The sequence below is a fragment of the Coloeus monedula genome, assembly GCF_965178545.1.
Source record: "Coloeus monedula genome assembly, chromosome: 8".
NCBI classification, from domain to species: domain Eukaryota; kingdom Metazoa; phylum Chordata; class Aves; order Passeriformes; family Corvidae; genus Coloeus; species Coloeus monedula.
The window spans coordinates 34,610,166-34,626,676 of record NC_138788.1 but is presented as its reverse complement, the minus strand read 5'-3'; the positions used below and the strand labels follow the sequence as shown (position 1 = coordinate 34,626,676).

Sequence of the window (16,511 nt, the reverse complement as noted above, 5' to 3'; positions counted from 1 at the left end):
CACCGCCCCCGTGACGTCAGAGACAACACCCCCCCCCGAGCTCCCGCCGGCGTGCGCGGGTCTCGCGAGACTGCGGTGGGCGGGGCCGCGCCGGGCCGGGGGGAGGCACAACAAACATGGCGGCGGCGGGAGGCGGGAGTGGCGCGGGGCGGCGGCGGTGAGTGCTGCCTGTCCTCTCCTTCCCTCTTCTTTTCTCTCCTTCCGTCTCTTTCCTTCTCCCTTTCTCTCCCTCCCTCTCCTTCTGGGGTCTCCCTGTGCCATGACGGGGCCGGGCGGCGGGGGCGGGGGGCAGCGCTTGGGGAGGGCCGTGCTGCCCCGCCGGCTGCGGGGCCGGGTCAGCGGCACAGCCCCGAGGCTGCTCCCTTGATCTGAAGCCGGGGTACACAGAAGTCAGAGGAGTCACAGAAATTACCGCATCACAGAAATTTAGAGAATTACAGAATTACTGTAATCACAGAATCAAAGAGTGGGTGAGGTTGGAAGGAATCAATCCGGTCCCACCTCCCTGCTCAAGCAGGGCCATCCCAGAACACATGGCACGGGTTCTGGGATGTCTCCAGTGAGGGAGACTCCACACCCTTTCTGGGCAGTCCTTTTCAGCGCTGTCACCCTCACAGTAAAGAAGTTCTTCCTCATGTTCAGGTGGAACTTGCTGTGCATCAGCTCCTGCCCGTTCCTCTGGTGCCGCTGCTGGGCCCCCCGAGCCGAGCCCGGGCCCTGCTCGGAGCCCTCCGTGCGGGCAGGGACACGCAGGGCTGAGGGCCCCTCTCAGCTCTCTCTTCTCGAGGCTGAGCAGCCCCAGCTCCCTCAGCCTTTCCTGGTCAGGGAGATGCTCCGGTCCCTTCAGCATCTTTGCTGCCCTTCGCTGGATCCTCTCCAGAAGCTCCGTCTCTCTTGTCCCGCGGGTTTACGGGAGGTTTCGCGTGGCTGTGTCGCTTCCCACCCTCGCGTGGGGAGGAGGAGGCGCGGGGTCGACCGGGGGTGTTCAGGGTTGATGATAGGGCACGGGCGGCCACCGCCGCTGTGCTTCACTCCCCCTTCCCACGGTCAAAACCCCTTGAGGAGGATCGGGCAGGGCTTGAGTGGAGTTTGGGATCCTTTTTTGCTTTAATTTATGTGCCCTGAAAAAGATGGAACAGAGAGATGCCTCCTTTTTTTTCTTCCCTGGATTCCTTAGAAGAAGGTGGGATGCATACATACGCTTGTAGCAATTTTAATCTCTCACTGTATACATGTCCTCATAGTTACTTTATACTCTTCTAATTACTGCAGGATTAATTCTGGCTGTGTGTGTGAAACTACTGGGTGTATTCTGTTTGAACTACTTTCTTCAGCAGCGTTATTTAGGCAGAATATTTCATCCTGGCACATTCTTTGACAACAAACTTAGGTCACCGCAGTGCTGTGACCACTGTTCAGCCCAGCAGTTGTGGCCGGGTAGAAAACGAGTAAGCAGTGCTCTGCTCCTCATTGTGTGAAGCTGGAGGAGGTGTGGTTGTGTCAGCAGAGCTCGAGTAACACACCCTGTGTGATCAGCTCATCCCTGGTGTGTGAAACACAAGCTGGGCTGCTGTTTCCGATCATTAGAATTGCATTTTCTGGTTTGCAGGAGTGACACAGCAAGGATCAGTTGTGCATCATTCTCCCCTGAGAAGGAGAGCTGCTGGCTGCATAGCTCTAAAAAGTACCCTGTAAAATCACAGAAGGGTTTGAGCATACAAATGGGAGCTTTTGGGTCGTGCTTAAATTGTGGTGACTTCCCTACACTGATGTAAAGAAAAGGATGAGTGTTTTCATGTTAAATCAGTGAGGTAGAGGAAGGAAGTTTTATGCAGTTTATGAAATTTTATGTCATTTTATTTCAAAATTAAATGTAATTATAAAAGCAATCAGTGCAATCAAGTAAGGCTGAGAGAATTGGGATTGTTCAGTCTGGAGTAGAGAAGGCTTTGGGGTGACCTAATTGTGGCTTTCCAGTGCCTGAAGGGACCCAAAAGAAAGATGGATTTACAAGGGCCTGGAGTGACAGGACAAGGGGGAATGGCTTTAAACTGACAGAGAATGGGTTTATATGGGACATTAGGGAGAAATCCTTCCCTGTGAGGGTGGTGGGGCCCTGGCACAGGGTGCCCAGAGCAGCTGTGGCTGCCCCTGGATCCCTGGCAGTGCCAAAGGCCAGGTTGGACAGGGCTTGGAGCCACCTGGGATAGCGGAAGGTGTTCCTGCCCATGGCAGGGGGTGGAACTGGATGGTGTTTAAGGTCCCTCCAACCCAACCTATTCCCTGATTCTGTGAAAAGAGTTTTAGTGCCTTACCCAAAGGCACACACAGATTCTCTGATTATACAGCCTTTGATGTTGTTTAATGGTTTAACTTTAAATCGTTATTTCTTATTATAAATCATGGAAAGCCATCCTGGTCAGGACTCTATGTTACATTGTCCTGATTTTCTCTTCCTTACCTTTAATTCATATCCTGATGTCTTTGTTTTATTGCAGGAGGCACCAACAAATGGAACACAAATTAACATAAGCTTTGCAGGAGGCTGGTGACACCTGAAAGAGGGTAGGTAAGATAGATACATACAGATGTGTTCCAGACTAACTTAAGGGTGATAATAAATGCTGGGAGTTGTGCACACTCAGGTAAGATGTGAAAGAACATCCTCATCTCGATGCCAAAAATGAACAAAACACTTGTAAGCAGCTTTGGACACACAGGAACTGAGAACTTGAGTTTCTGTAGGCCACCTAAGTAGCTATTAAAAAATAAAGAATATTTTTATTGAAATGGTAGCATTGTTAATTATTTCTGATTATAATCTGCAGGAATAATGTGAAAGACTCATTGTTCTCCTTCCAGCTGTATCCCAAATTGGGAAGTTCTGTCTTCTCAAATTCTGTGAATTGAGACTTAATAGAGATTTGTTATTTACAAACCCAAAACAAGCCTGACCACTGATTCCTGGGGAATATTTTAATTGTTCAGTGCAAAATAATGGACTGGATTAAGATTTTTTCTCAGGATAGGAAAGTAAAATTTTGGGAGAAGTGTGAAACAGTGCTTTCTCTAAGGCTTCTTTTCAGCTTTGCTAATCACCAGCATTCAGTTGTTTCCCAGCACTGTAGTTCCCATAATTGACTGACCCAAATCTGGGACTTTTTTGGAGCCAGATGTTCATTGGAAAAACAGTCAGTGAGACAGAAATGTCCTTCAGGTGACGTGCAGGAAGCAGGGGATGCAGCCTTTGAAAAACTTTTACTGGAAGTGTGATTGTTTTAATAAAATTCAGAGCAGCACAGTGTTAGAGCCTTGTCTTTCAAACACAAATATTTTTCAGGTTTCTTTCTTATAACTCATGGGGGTTGGGAATAGTAATGGACTCAAATTTCCTTTTTATTCCTTCTAAGGAAAGTGGAGGAGCCACCCTGTGCTGTTTATCTGACGTGTTGGGGTACATTTTGGAGCATGTTTGCTAGTTAGCAGGGAACTAAAATTCAGGTACGATCCTTTTTTTTTTTTTTTAAAGGCAAGTTGATTTTTATTAATGTGTAATTTTTTTGGTTTAAAATTTTATTTATTATTTTATTATTATGTCATTTACCTATTGCTGAAAGCAATTTCCCCATAAATTGTATTTGGTGATCTTTTATGGTTAAAAATTCAAAACCCAATATTCTTATGCTTGTCAGTTTGTGCATTTACTGTGTGATAAAAGTAATCCTCCACTTAAAATCAACACCAATCCCAACCTTGTTATAGTGAATTTATTTAAATTCAATGACACTTGTATTATGAAAACATTTTTCCTTCTAGGCACAAGAGGTTGTAAATGAAAGAGTCAGTATGGGGGAAAAGAAGGCAGAACCGTTGGATTTTGTGAAAGATTTTCAGGAATATCTGACCCAGCAGACTCACCATGTCAATATGATTTCTGGATCAGTTACTGGTGACAAGGAAGTAGAGACTCTCCAGGGAGGTGAGCTGATTCCAGTACCATAACTTTGATTTTTTTGAGAGTGACTTCACTGTTCACAGTCCAGGTAATGTTGCAGCTGTACGGAAGCATTTCTCATGGTCATTTTCATGTCACAAAGGGTGTGTATGTACCTTGTTTTAAACTGGGCATGTTTATGTAGTTCTCTATATTTAAAGACCAAGGGCAGAGAGAAGCAAAAGACATTTGGCATTTGCTCACAGCATGACAGATGGTGTCCCACAGATTCTTCATTAAAATCTGTGTTGCATTGTTCCCAGCTGGGACAGAAGGGGATCAGAATGGTCTGGATCATCCTTCTGTTGAAGTTTCACTGGATGAAAACTCAGGAATGTTGGTGGATGGGTTTGAAAGGACTTTTGATGGAAAGTTAAAGTGTCGATACTGCAACTATGCCAGCAAAGGAACAGCACGGCTCATAGAGCACATCAGGATTCACACAGGTATGGAATGTTCTGCTCTGCTTGGCTGGGACACCTTGGGGTGTTCACCAACGTTGGGATTTGCATGTCAGGAGTTGGCAAATTCAAGCAGTGTGAGTTCTTAACAATAACTGGGTATTGGTGGGGTTTTGTAGTCGAATTTTGTAAAGGTGTGCTGTGCAAATTCCTACTGACATTTATGATTATTAATAACTACAGGAGAGTAAAGTTTAGCATGAAAGCTTCCATGTAAATTGAAGGGCCTTAAAAATACCTTTTAGTTTTTCTGTGCTGATGAGAAAAGTGACAAATGTACATGTGGCTACATGGAGATTTATAGGGGCTTTTCTTCCTCTGGTGTTTAGCTATGAAAATATTTGTGTTCTGCACAACGTTCTAGATGTGGAAGTACAAAGCATAGTAATAAGAATAAAGTTATTGGTAGAATATTCAAATGTGAGGACATATCATCAAATAAGAGATTGATATCAATTGTGAACAGAAAAATTATCAACTGTGGCTTGTTAAGGAGCGTTTGCCACTGTTGGGTGTATATACCTGAAAAGCAGAACTCTCAGTAAAGGTTAGAATATCCTAAACTGTTCCAAAAGCTCCAACTTCATGGCAAATGAGAGGAAAAAAAAGAAAGGTGCTTGTGAAGTCTGTCAAGTAAATTACACCAATACAGAAGACTTTAGGACTGTTAAGTAGAAAGAATTTGTCTTCCGCAAAGAATGAAAGTTTTTACAAGTTTCCAGTCTGGTATGGACTGTCCCGAAAATTCCAAGTGTCTCTTCTCAGTGGTCTTAGGTGGCATTTTGGGACTCACCTCGAAGGAAACATTGTTGAATCTGGGATGTCATTGTAGCTCTCCTCCGGTGCAGTTAGTCAGATTCTCACTTTGCTGAGAGCCATTCCTTCCACACAGTAACTGCCTGGGTGGATTTTGGGGAAGGTGGGGCTCCGTGCCCTGGCCCTGCAGTGTTGGTGTGTGTTAAGAGGGCATAATGGGGTAGGAAATGGCAACCAACCAGAAATCAGAGAGTTCTGAGGTTCACATTCTGAAGTGCTGGTAAATTCTTCTCTTGTGTCTTCCAGAACAAAAAAAAGAGTTATTTTGGTTTTTCTGGTTTGGTTTGTTTTATTTTTTCACTCAGGGGCAAGGAGATCCAAGGCCTGAGTGTTGTTTTGCTTGGAAGCCTGGCAGAGGGCCAGGAGATGGATTACTTACGCTGTGAAGGCTCAGATGAGTCAGCATTAAAACAGGGAAGTGGCAGCTGACTCTCAGCCTCAGAGCAGTGTACATAAACAGGTGCAGCATCCTGGGCAGTGTACATAAACAGGTGCAGCATCCTGGACATTGGCCAAAGTAATTGTGACCCAGGCATGATCATGCAACTGTTACTATTATTTTTAAGTGCAACCTACTCTGGGATTGGCTTCGTGCTGAGTCTGATAGTAGATAATGAGTAGTTCACCAGCTGTGTTGCGCTGTGTGTGATGCAAAACTTTTATCTCTGTGTAACCAGTTCAGAATGAAATAAGACCATTCAGATTGGCAAATTCTGTGGGAATGCAGGGAGTTTATCAATCTTCTCCTACCATTGTACCAAATCTCCTGATCTTTACACACCTTTGTGTGTATATATATATGAATATAGAGAGATGCTCATGGACAAATCATGGTTTCATTTGGTGCAAAGAAGGAACTTAGAGGTAGCACCTAAAATGGATTTCTTTCCTCTTGGAGAGTCAGTGATGTAGGGAAAAAAAAATCTATTTGGTATCCCAGGTTGTGATTCCAAACTGTGGGATGCTCATCAGTTACATGACAGGGATTTAGAAATTGAGGTGGTGTTCTAGAGAGGACGAGTAAGATGGTCTTTCATTTCAGCACCTGAGCACACATCAAATCCTTTAGGCACTTCTGATATTGCAGACTTGGATCTATAACTCCTAGAAGATCAGTCTATCAAGGGAAAATCAGAAGTCCTGAAGTGCTGTGTTACAAATGTGTTGGCCTGTAATTATGTTTGAAAGTTTTCTGAGTATTTTTTAGAATGTTAATTTGAATACCTATAAATTTCATTTAATAGAAGAGCAAAGTTCTGTGCAAGAGGAGGTGATGATCACCCTGATCATCATCCCATCTCCCATCTGGGAAAGCACACAGCTCTCCAGGGAGTACCTTGCTATTGTTATAACTCTTTAGCCACGGGACCCTTTCTCCAAGCTCAGTTCTTGAGTGGCTACCTGTGTGCATAGGTTATTTAGGTGGTAGTTCTAGGATGTTTAAAAGTAGGGATATTTGGAAGGTCCCAGAAGGATACCCTCCCTCGCAGTTTAGACACAGTTACGAAGAACAGTAACATTTTGGTGGTACAGACATTCCTGTGTTCCCCCGTGCACTCCATGGGTGAGGGAGAGGTTGGATCCAGGTAAAGGCACCACAAACATCGCTGGATTCAGTCCTTGACATTCCTAGGGAAGTTATGCTAACTCCACTCAGGTTTTTTCCCTGTGCTGATGATCCCTTGGGTGAGGCAGACCTGTCCCAGTGTTCTCCACTCTCCCAGGATACTCACCTGAGCTCGAGCTGGCAGTGACTGAAGTTTGACGAGCAGCTCACAGTGAGCCACTCTGTGTCCCACACAAGGCCTTTTCCAGGCGCTCCGAGGTGCTATGGGATAATCTATTCTGATTTTCCAGGGGAGAAGCCACACAGGTGCCACCTGTGTCCCTTTGCTTCGGCCTACGAGCGTCACCTGGAGGCTCACATGCGGTCCCACACCGGGGAGAAGCCCTACAAGTGCGAGCTGTGCTCCTTCCGCTGCAGCGACCGCAGCAACCTGTCCCACCACCGCCGGCGCAAGCACAAGATGGTGCCCATCAAGGGGACGAGATCTTCCCTAAGCAGCAAGAAGATGTGGGGGGTTCTGCAGAAGAAGACCAGCAATTTGGGGTACAGCAGAAGGGCATTAATTAATTTGAGTCCACCTTCCATGGTGGTGCAGAAACCAGACTACCTTAATGATTTCACTCACGAAATCCCCAATATCCAGACTGAGGCGTACGAGAGCATGACAAAAACGACTCAGAGCAGTGGCTTGCCAAGAGATCCACAAGACCTCATGGTGGATAATCCTTTAAACCAGCTCTCCACGTTGGCAGGACAGTTGTCCAGCTTGCCACCTGAAAACCAAAATCCAGCCTCTCCTGACGTTGTTTCCTGTCAAGATGAAAAGCCTTTCATGATACAGCAGCCTGCTGCACCTGCAGTAGTTTCAGCTGTGTCAGCAAATATTCCTCAAAATTCCTCTCCAACCAGCCCCGATTCCCGGCCAACACACAATCAAAGGAACTATAGTCCCGTGGCAGGGCCCAGCAGTGACCGCAGTGCCCACACCAGTACGCCCAGTATCAGTAACAGTCAGCCAAGCACTCCAGCTCCAACCCTGCCAGTTCAGGACCCTCAGCTCCTGCACCACTGCCCACACTGTGACATGTACTTTGCGGACAATATCCTTTACACCATCCACATGGGATGCCATGGATTTGAAAATCCTTTCCAGTGTAACATTTGTGGGTGTAAGTGTAAAAACAAGTATGACTTCGCTTGCCACTTCGCAAGAGGCCAACATAATCAACATTGACTGAGAACATGCTTTCGTTTAGTTTTTTAACATATTACAGTCTATTTTTCATACTTGCTGATGGAAAGCTTGCACATTCCCATAAGGAATCTTCACATTTAGCAATTCGACAAAGGAGGCAAATTGATTTCCGTGTTCTAGTAAAACTTGCCAGGGAAATTTTGTATCAGAGTTGGTTGTTGTTTTATATGTAGCCTTTCAAAAAAGCCAAGAGTGCTGTAAGGGTTGGAATGCATTTACACGCTGTGGTTGCTAAATTTAAGTTGCTTGCACTTAATCCCAATAAACATTCTGCAAATGGAGAAGCAGAGTGTGTGTCCTCAACCATAGGAAGTAATTCCCAGATTGTTTACTAGGCAAGACAAGACATATTATCCATAAAATACGAAAGGTCAATGCACTGACACATCATGTAGTGACAGGGCAAGGAGGAATGGCTTCAAAGTGACAGAGGGCAGGGTTAGATGGGATATTGGGAAGGAATTGTTCCCTGGGAGGGTGGGGAGACCCTGGCACAGGGTGCCCAGAGAAGCTGTGGCTACCCCTGGATCCCTGGCAGTGTCCAAGGCCAGGTTGGAGAGGGCTTGGAGCAACCTGGGATAGTGGAAGGTGTCCCTCCTTTAATGTTCCTTCCAACCCCAACCTTCTATGACTTTGGGGAAATCCTTAAAAACTTGGCTACTCAAACAAACAGAAGCAACTTTCACATACAAATTCAATTTGATGTAAAAGTTGCTTTAATCTGAGGAACGTTAATAGCAAGTTTTTGTTTAGTACAGTCTAAACTCTTCATGCTAGGACTTAAACACTAATTTAACTATTAGCACAGAACTAGGAGATAACAGGTTATTGTGAATAACACTCTGATAGGAAAAAAAGAGCTAAATGTCTGTCACTCATGAATTAGAGAAACGTAAAAGTAAGATACCTTATTTTACCTACACTCTACCAAAATTTTACATGTCATTCTTTTTCAGAGGAGGCAATTTTTAGAGACATAATGAAGAGCCTGTAGAACTAATATATATTCTGTGAGATTTCTAACTGCCTTAAACTGAGTTGTACAGATATTTAAAATTTGCACAATTAGACTTCTGTCCTGCTGATAGAAGTTCTGATAGAAACAAACAAGAAGTTTACAACTTAAAACTCTTTTGTTCAGTTTTATGTTGGGCCAGGCTACAACTGAGAGGTTGCCTGTATGTTTGAGAGTTGTATAATCCAGTTCATTGTAAACTTCAGCTGACTTGGAGGCCTGGTTTGTCCCCTCTCCTGTGTTTGATGTCCTTTGGGTGTGCTGGAAATAAGGGGAAGGACCTCTGGCTTTTTCTGGGCTCCATGTAGGATGCAAAGGAAAACTGGCTGACTACATGAAGTTGTTTTTAGGAATTGTAGGTGGCAAATGGTAACTGAAGTTGTTTTGTTTCACACTGTACATCGTTAGAAGCCCCCGAGCTAAAGGACAGGCACTTTAATATAAACCTGAATAAAACATATGAGCAAAATTCATAAGAACTTAATGTGCTAAATAAGAATTTGAGACATTAAGAATAAAGGAAGAACTGTTACATTTCCCATATTTAGACATGCACTTTTACCTTGGTTTGTCTTACTTGAGACAAATTAAAGCTTCCCTTATATATTCCCCTTTTTCTATCAGCAAACCATGTTTTGTTAAAAGCAAGAAGATTTTAATGTTCCACAAATCAGAAATTGGAATCTGAATGGCAAATGTGTGGCTTATTCAAATTTATATTGTTATGGGGACTGAAACTTCCTGAAGCCAATGGAAAAACTTGCAGTGATCAGGGTGAGATCGATGCAGGAAAACCACCTGTCTAAGAATTTTAGCTGCAGAAGTAATTTTGACTCTAATTAAATAGAAATTTGGATACCAGACATGTTTCTCTCCACCTGACTGACCTACTGTTGAATTTCTGTGCTTGAGGAACTGGATTCTTGGCTGTGCAGTCTTGTAATAACGAGGTCAGAAATCTGCCTCTGAAGTGGTTCCAGTGCAGAGAAGATGAACAATAACACTGTCACTCCTAAAAATTGTTTTGTTTTCAGACCTGGTTCAGAATTCATTTTGCCAAATTTGTAAGACAGAATGTAATTTCCATTTTTCATCATGACACTAATTCCAAAATATTTCATTGTTGCTTTATACCTTTTAGATTTATAAGTAAAACTGCAAGTCTGTGTGCATAAACAAACTTTATTTTAAGAAGTAAAAGCTGATTGAACTGGAATCCAGTTGGAAGTTACTGCTCCTGGGCAAGTTTTGGAATCAAATTTTTTTTCTAGTCAGTGAGGGCAGAAATGGTGGCTCTCTTTGGATCACACATTGAACAATTCTACAATTTAAATTTGGCTAAAATACTATAGTATTTTAGTAAATAATATTAGGATAAGAGACATTTCTCTTGGAGACCTTTACAATTAGTAATTTGTAGAAGTGGTTTTCCTTGCCTGTTTGATAGATGATGCAATCTCCTATTCCTATGCTCTTGCAAGTTTTCCAAGGAAATTTGTGGAATGGTGGTGCTCCAGGGAGCACCTAACAGTGCTGAGTGATGACAGCAGCCAGGTTCTCCTTGGCTTGTGGCTTTCTCCCTCCTGGTATCGTAGGGAGAATAACTTCCATGTGCACAGATGTGATTTCTGACCACTGGGGCTTCTGCTGGCAGTGTTAGCATTGTTAGAGGCTTTTCTTTGTCTCATGATCTGGTGATTTAGAGAAATGACTCCTGAACCACGATGGCCTTGAACAAAACTAAGGATAGGTCACTAATGGAGCAGTTGGGAGCAAGAGGAAGCCTGCAAGATCTTATGGAAACGGGGCCCTTGTTTAGGAGGGGATCCCATTGTGGGGAATGTATGTTATTAGTAACAGATCTCAGTATGGAAAAATCTATCCCCAAGCCTTGCACATTGTTGTTTGGGAGGATTTTCCTGCTGCTGCTGCCGTTGGTTCTGCTCTTGAGTAACTAAGGGAAAGATTAGTTGGGACATCTATGGATGATTGAGGAATGAAAAAACTCTTCTTCCTGTTTCCTTGGGCAAGCTCCTCATTGCAGGGGGTCCTTGGGCAGCAGCAGCTTTGGTGTCCATCCCTTGGCTCTGCACCCAGATCCCTGGGGTGGATCCCTGTGTCCTTCCCAGGACTAGGACTGTTCATGTTCCATGATCACACTGCATTGTTCAGTTGTTCCAAACGATGCCCTGACCTCATTATCATCTTTTGTCAACTGAGGAGCTTTGGAAGGTGTATTTTCCTATTTTTCATAATTTGTACACGTTATTGACTATAACTTAAAGAGAGTTTGTACTGGCAGATTGTTTCAGAATATGATCCCTTGCACAAGCAGGCCTTACCCAGTCAGTGAGGGAGATTTGTCCAGGATTTGGGGCTTGAGTCCTTAGGTAGAGAACTTTTCATATTGAGTCCTCCATGTGCTACACTACACTTACTTGTTTTTTTAAAAAAAACCCCAAATCCTTATATTATAAGGTGGTGGGTGATTAGCATTTTAACTGTTATTAGTGGAAGTTTGGGAAGAAGATGGAATTTTTCCATAGCTCAGTTCTGTTAAGTTCTGTAGTTGCAAAACATGAACTTTGTGGGGGCTTTGTTTTTATTGTCATAGCTTATTTTATAGCTTTGTGGACATTTTTAACATGCACTATTTATAGCACTCTTCATACACATTTACTGTTTTGAGACTGAATATTCCAATGGACATGCAAGTATTTGAACATCTTCATTATCTCAGTTAATGCTTCAACCATGAAGCAGTCAATAGTTGTTTTTTCACAGACACGTGTTTAGATGAAGAGGATTTAGACATAAAATGTTGATTGGCATTCTAATATAAAACCCAGTGCTGGGAAACACTTTCCAGCAGTGTTTTCCAGCCAAATAATCTGTTACTGTTTGTTTTGTTCTAGAATGTTTTGGAGGTTTGCTTTTTGTTTCTTTTTGACGAAGGGAATGTAATTTAGAAGTCTTCACTGGCAAGTTTTCTACTAATTTTAAGCTTCTTTGGAAATCTACAGCAAATGGATGTTCTGCTGCAGGAAATCTCTCCTGCTGAAGCATTTTTCATTGAGCAATCTTTGTGTATGTGCTTCTAAGTACCTACTTTGTTAATAATATGTATTTCAGTGTAAAGAGCAGATTTTATGCAAAAACCTGTTAGAGTTGTAAAATAAATTTTAATGTTAGTGAATGTTTTTGAGATGACACGGTTAATTCTGAAATAACTCTTATCTTGTGTAGTTCATGTTGTGAAGCTTTGCTTTTGTAAGATATGAATAAAATAACACTTTCTAATTAGGTCTCATGTCAATTCTTAATTGCATATGCTTCCATGGGTGGAGCTGGTGATTATCCAAGTGCTCCTCCCGGGTTGACTCTTTCTGATTCCATGAAATTTCTGTCTCAGGATGGTTTGCTCTTGGCCTGATCTCCACAGCCAAGAACAGCTTGGTTAGACTGTTCCTCTTCCGTATCAGAGGAGGGAGAGGAGGCACAGAGGCTCCAGGGAAGGGAGCTGTACCTCAGATCTCTCAGCAGCAGCACTCGGAGCACTGCATTTGAAACACTTTGGATTCCTGAACACCCAGCATTCTCTACATCATTATTTACAAATATATTTATTTACTACATTGGTTGCCTCATGTTGGAATGAAGAAATTACACGTGTAGCAGGATCAGAATATTGGGTTTTCAAAGTCTTTCCTTGCCTCAAGTCTTCCAAAAATTCTGCTTTCAGTCTGTTGAGTTCTTCTGCCAGGCTCTTCATCTCACTTGGGAGAATGTTTTTACCTAAAAGAAAATTAAAGCTGAACTTTTAACTCCATGCTTACAGACAAAATCACAGAACCACAGAATATCCTGAGTTGGAAGGGACCCATCAGGATCATCCAGTGCAGCTCCTGGTCCTGCACAGACCCCCCAACAATCCCAGCCTGTGCCCCCCTGGCAGCGCTGTCCCAACGCTCCTGGAGCTCTGGCAGCCTCGGGGCCGTGCCCATTCCCTGGGGAGCCTGGGCAGTGCCCAGCACCCTCTGGGGGAAGAACCTTTCCCTGATATCCAGCCTAACCCTCCCTGGCACAGCTGCAGCCATTCCTTCCTGTCCCTGGTCACAGAGGAAAGTCTGAACACAGGCACAGAGCTGAGCTTTTCAGTTAAGGACACTGAGTTGCTCCTCATAGAAATCTAATGAGCAAACCAGTGCAGACTGCAAAGCCCCTGTCCTTCCTGACATGTGTCCCAAAACAGTATTAAGATCCTCTTAAAATGCTGCTCTGTACTAAGTGGGTTTATTTAAGCTGTATTTAATACAATTAATAAATAATACTGGTTTTAAAATCTACAAACTTCCACAAATAACACTGACTAGAGTTGTGAAGGCCATTGCCTCAGGCACACCTGCTGGGATAGAATTTCTGAACAATCTACCCCAGGGGAATTCCAGGGACTGTTTTCCATTGCCAGTTAGCACCTAAGGTAGGTAGGATAGGTAGGATAGGTAGAAGAGGTACCTTTGGCATCCCTCATTGCCTGAGAGATCACCCTCCTGCATGCCTGGTCAGCCTGATGGACAGCACTGGCTGCACAGATGGCTCGAGCTGCCTCCTGGTCAGGGTCACCAGGAAGGAAGAAAACAAGCAAACTCTTTAAATTTACTTGACTTTTGAAGTGCTTTTTGAAAACAACACATCAGCAGCACCTCAGTCAGCACCCAAGGCTGTGCCCTGAAGCCCAGCAGTGCTACCTTTTGCTCCACGTCCTCCTCGTTTGGCCTCTCTGGATTTTCCAAAGCAGTGGTCAGCAAATTCATGATCTGCTCACTAAGAAAACAAACAACAGACTAAACCACAGCAATCAGACACTGATTTTTTTTCTTCTATTTTGTAATAATGATGCTACAGAAAAAAAAAAGGCAAGTTTTCAGTTAAATTTTTGAGGCAATCAGTGAAACAATCTGAGATGAATAACAATTGCAACTCACATTATTTCCAGTCTTAGTGTTTCAGACAATTTACAGAGATTTTCAATGACAGGGTAGGAATACAGTGAGTTTTGAGGTTAATTCTACAAGGGATGGTGGCTGTGAGCTCCCAGCGAGCCTGAATTCTGTGTAACTGCCTGGTTCCCAAAAATCACCACTGGGAATATTTTTTACACACTCTGTAGATACAATAAGAAGCTTCTACCACTAAAAATAGCTCTTAGGGAAAACTCTAGGATCAATCCAGTAACATACTTGTCCTCTGAGATGCAATCAGAACTACTCAGAATGAGGCTGTGCTGCTCCCAAGTGTTTTTCCTGAGATCTGGCATTTCTATTTTCCTTGCCATTAAATGTATTGTCTGCTCAGGCACAGGATCACTTCTGAGGCGATTCCTCTGCAGGCAGCATTCCAGTGGACACTCTAAAAATAACTGGCAGAAGCCCAAGGAATCTAAAAAGAACAGAACCACACAATTTTAAACAGTTCAAGTAACAATTTCTGAGAGCAACATGCAGGAGAAGAGCTCTACATGAATGAGGAGCTTCTGCACTGGTTCTGAGCATGACATGAAAACAAATCTAGGATTTGTTTCCAAACAAACAGGGAACATAATTTTACCTTCAAGGCTGCACAAGCAATGTCTGAGATCAACACATGGAACCATGGAATGGTTTGGGTTGGAAGGGACATTAAAGACCATCTCATTCCTCCCCCTGCCATGGGCAGGGACACCTTCCACTGTCCCAGGTTGCTCCAAGCCCCATCCAACCTGGCCTTGGACACTGCCAGAGATCCAGGGGCAGCCACAGCTGCTCTGAGTAACCTGTGCCAGAGCCCTACCACCCTCCCAGGGAACAATTCTTTCCCAATATCTCATCTAACCCTGCCCTGTGGCACTGGGAAGCCATTCCCTTTGTTCTGGCACTTCATGCCCTTGTCCAAAGTCCCCCTCCAGCTCTCTTGGAGCCTCCTTATGTACTGGAAGGTGCTTTAAGGCTGCTCTAGGAAGGATTTTACATGATCTACCAATTTATAATAAGACAGTAATAAAGTTACACAGATTACTACTATATTACACATATCCAGCAATTCAGAATAACCAACGCTCCAAGAGAGCACTTGAAAGAAAGCAGCTGAAGTGCACCGAATTCCCTACAAACAGCCCCATGCCGAAGAACAAGGAATAATTACATTTGCGGGCCAGCTGGTACACCTCGTACCGCATGCTCTGGTAATAGAAGTTGTCATCCAACAGGAGGACGAGCGGCCGGGAGGCGGCTCCGGCGTCCCCCTCCGCGGCAGGCAGCAGCCCCTCCCGGCGGCAGCAACCCAGGAAGCGCTCCCAGCCCGGCTGCGCGGGGCCGGGCAGCGGCGCCCCGGTGAGCAGCGCCCGCAGGAATCCCTCCAGGCACTGCAGCAGCTCGCGGCGGCTCCGCTTCCAGCCGGGCAGCTGTGGAGAGAGGAAGGGGAGAGATCACGGCCCCGCATCGCTGCTGCTGAGCGCTCCCGCCCTCCCCGGGCCAGCCCGTGAAGGCCCCGGCCCAACCCCGGCTCCGCGGCGGCCGCGTCCCGTTGCCTGGCAACGCCGGCCGCATACTGGTGACGTAACCGCGGCGCGCAGGACCGGCCAATGAGCGCAGCGGCACTGACCAACGGGGCCGGCTCGAGCGGGCCCGCCCCCGGCGCGCGCGGGCAGAAGGCCTCCGGCGGGATGAGCTCGTCGTAGGCGAGGAGCGCGCAGGCCCAGCCCGGGCGCTGCGGCAGCCGGCGGCGCAGGGCGCGGGCCAGGCTGGATTTGCCGGCCGCGGGCAGCCCGCACAGCAGGCACAGCCCCACTCGGGCGCCGCCGCCGCTCCCCCGCTGCTGCTGCTGCTCCGCCGCCGCCAGCGCTGCCGCTCCCGCCGCTCCCGCCGCTTCCGCCGGCGCTGTGCGCATGCGTCCGCGCGGCGCCCCCTAGCGGGCTCGGCCCAAGCGCAGGGCCAGAAACGGCCCCTGTTACGCGACTCTGGTTTTACCCTTTTTATACCCAATTCTGGTGTCACAATAGGCTCAAGAATTTGCTTTAGTGGCCCCCGAGCGCCATCCCCGCAGCGACTTTTGTGGTGATCACAAAACAAAGATACAACCAAGTGTGCTGCCCCTGAGGATTTATTTTAAATTGTAATGTAGTAAATGAAATCAGTGTAATAGGATACTTGCGGTCTAAATGATAGGGATATTTAATAATAAAAATTGGAGATTCTGGGGGATTAAGGAATAGGACACTTCTTTGGAAGACACAGACTTTTTGCCAGCAATCTCTTTTGGGTTCTTTGGTCCAGTTCTTCAGTGATGTGGCAATCTGAGGGGTTGGAAATATTTTCTTGGTGAGGCAATCCTATCATTTATTCACTCTTTTTTCCCAGTTTATACTC

General features: G+C 45.1%; 2 protein-coding genes across 2 annotated transcripts; one reads left to right on the top strand and one right to left on the bottom strand.

The window, feature by feature from the left end:
• The first annotated feature begins 83 nt into the window (after positions 1-83).
• IKZF5 (IKAROS family zinc finger 5) lies at positions 84-12,402 on the top strand. The gene is made up of 6 exons (XM_082286557.1): positions 84-157; positions 2,499-2,565; positions 3,411-3,501; positions 3,817-3,979; positions 4,258-4,440; positions 7,129-12,402. The coding sequence occupies exons 4-6, from the start codon at positions 3,847-3,849 to the stop codon at positions 8,070-8,072; spliced, it is 1,260 nt and encodes a 419-aa protein (XP_082142683.1). The 5' UTR covers positions 84-157; positions 2,499-2,565; positions 3,411-3,501; positions 3,817-3,846; the 3' UTR covers positions 8,073-12,402.
• Positions 12,403-12,715: 313 nt separating this feature from the next.
• On the bottom strand, positions 12,716-16,032 carry PSTK (phosphoseryl-tRNA kinase; the record flags this gene model as incomplete). Its single annotated transcript, XM_082286367.1, has 6 exons — positions 12,716-12,903; positions 13,624-13,717; positions 13,857-13,932; positions 14,349-14,547; positions 15,289-15,547; positions 15,748-16,032. 6 exons carry the CDS (start codon positions 16,030-16,032, stop codon positions 12,716-12,718), a joined length of 1,101 nt encoding a protein of 366 aa, XP_082142493.1.
• Positions 16,033-16,511: the final 479 nt, after the last annotated feature.

Bases quoted from the DNA above. Each gene is read 5' to 3' on its own strand.
- IKZF5 (XM_082286557.1), top strand. From the start codon at position 3,847: ATGGGGGAAAAGAAGGCAGAACCGTTGGATTTTGTGAAAGATTTTCAG. The intron at 3,980-4,257 runs GTGAGCTGATTC...CATTGTTCCCAG, and splicing joins AGTAGAGACTCTCCAGGGAG to CTGGGACAGAAGGGGATCAG. The intron at 4,441-7,128 runs GTATGGAATGTT...CTGATTTTCCAG, and splicing joins GCACATCAGGATTCACACAG to GGGAGAAGCCACACAGGTGC.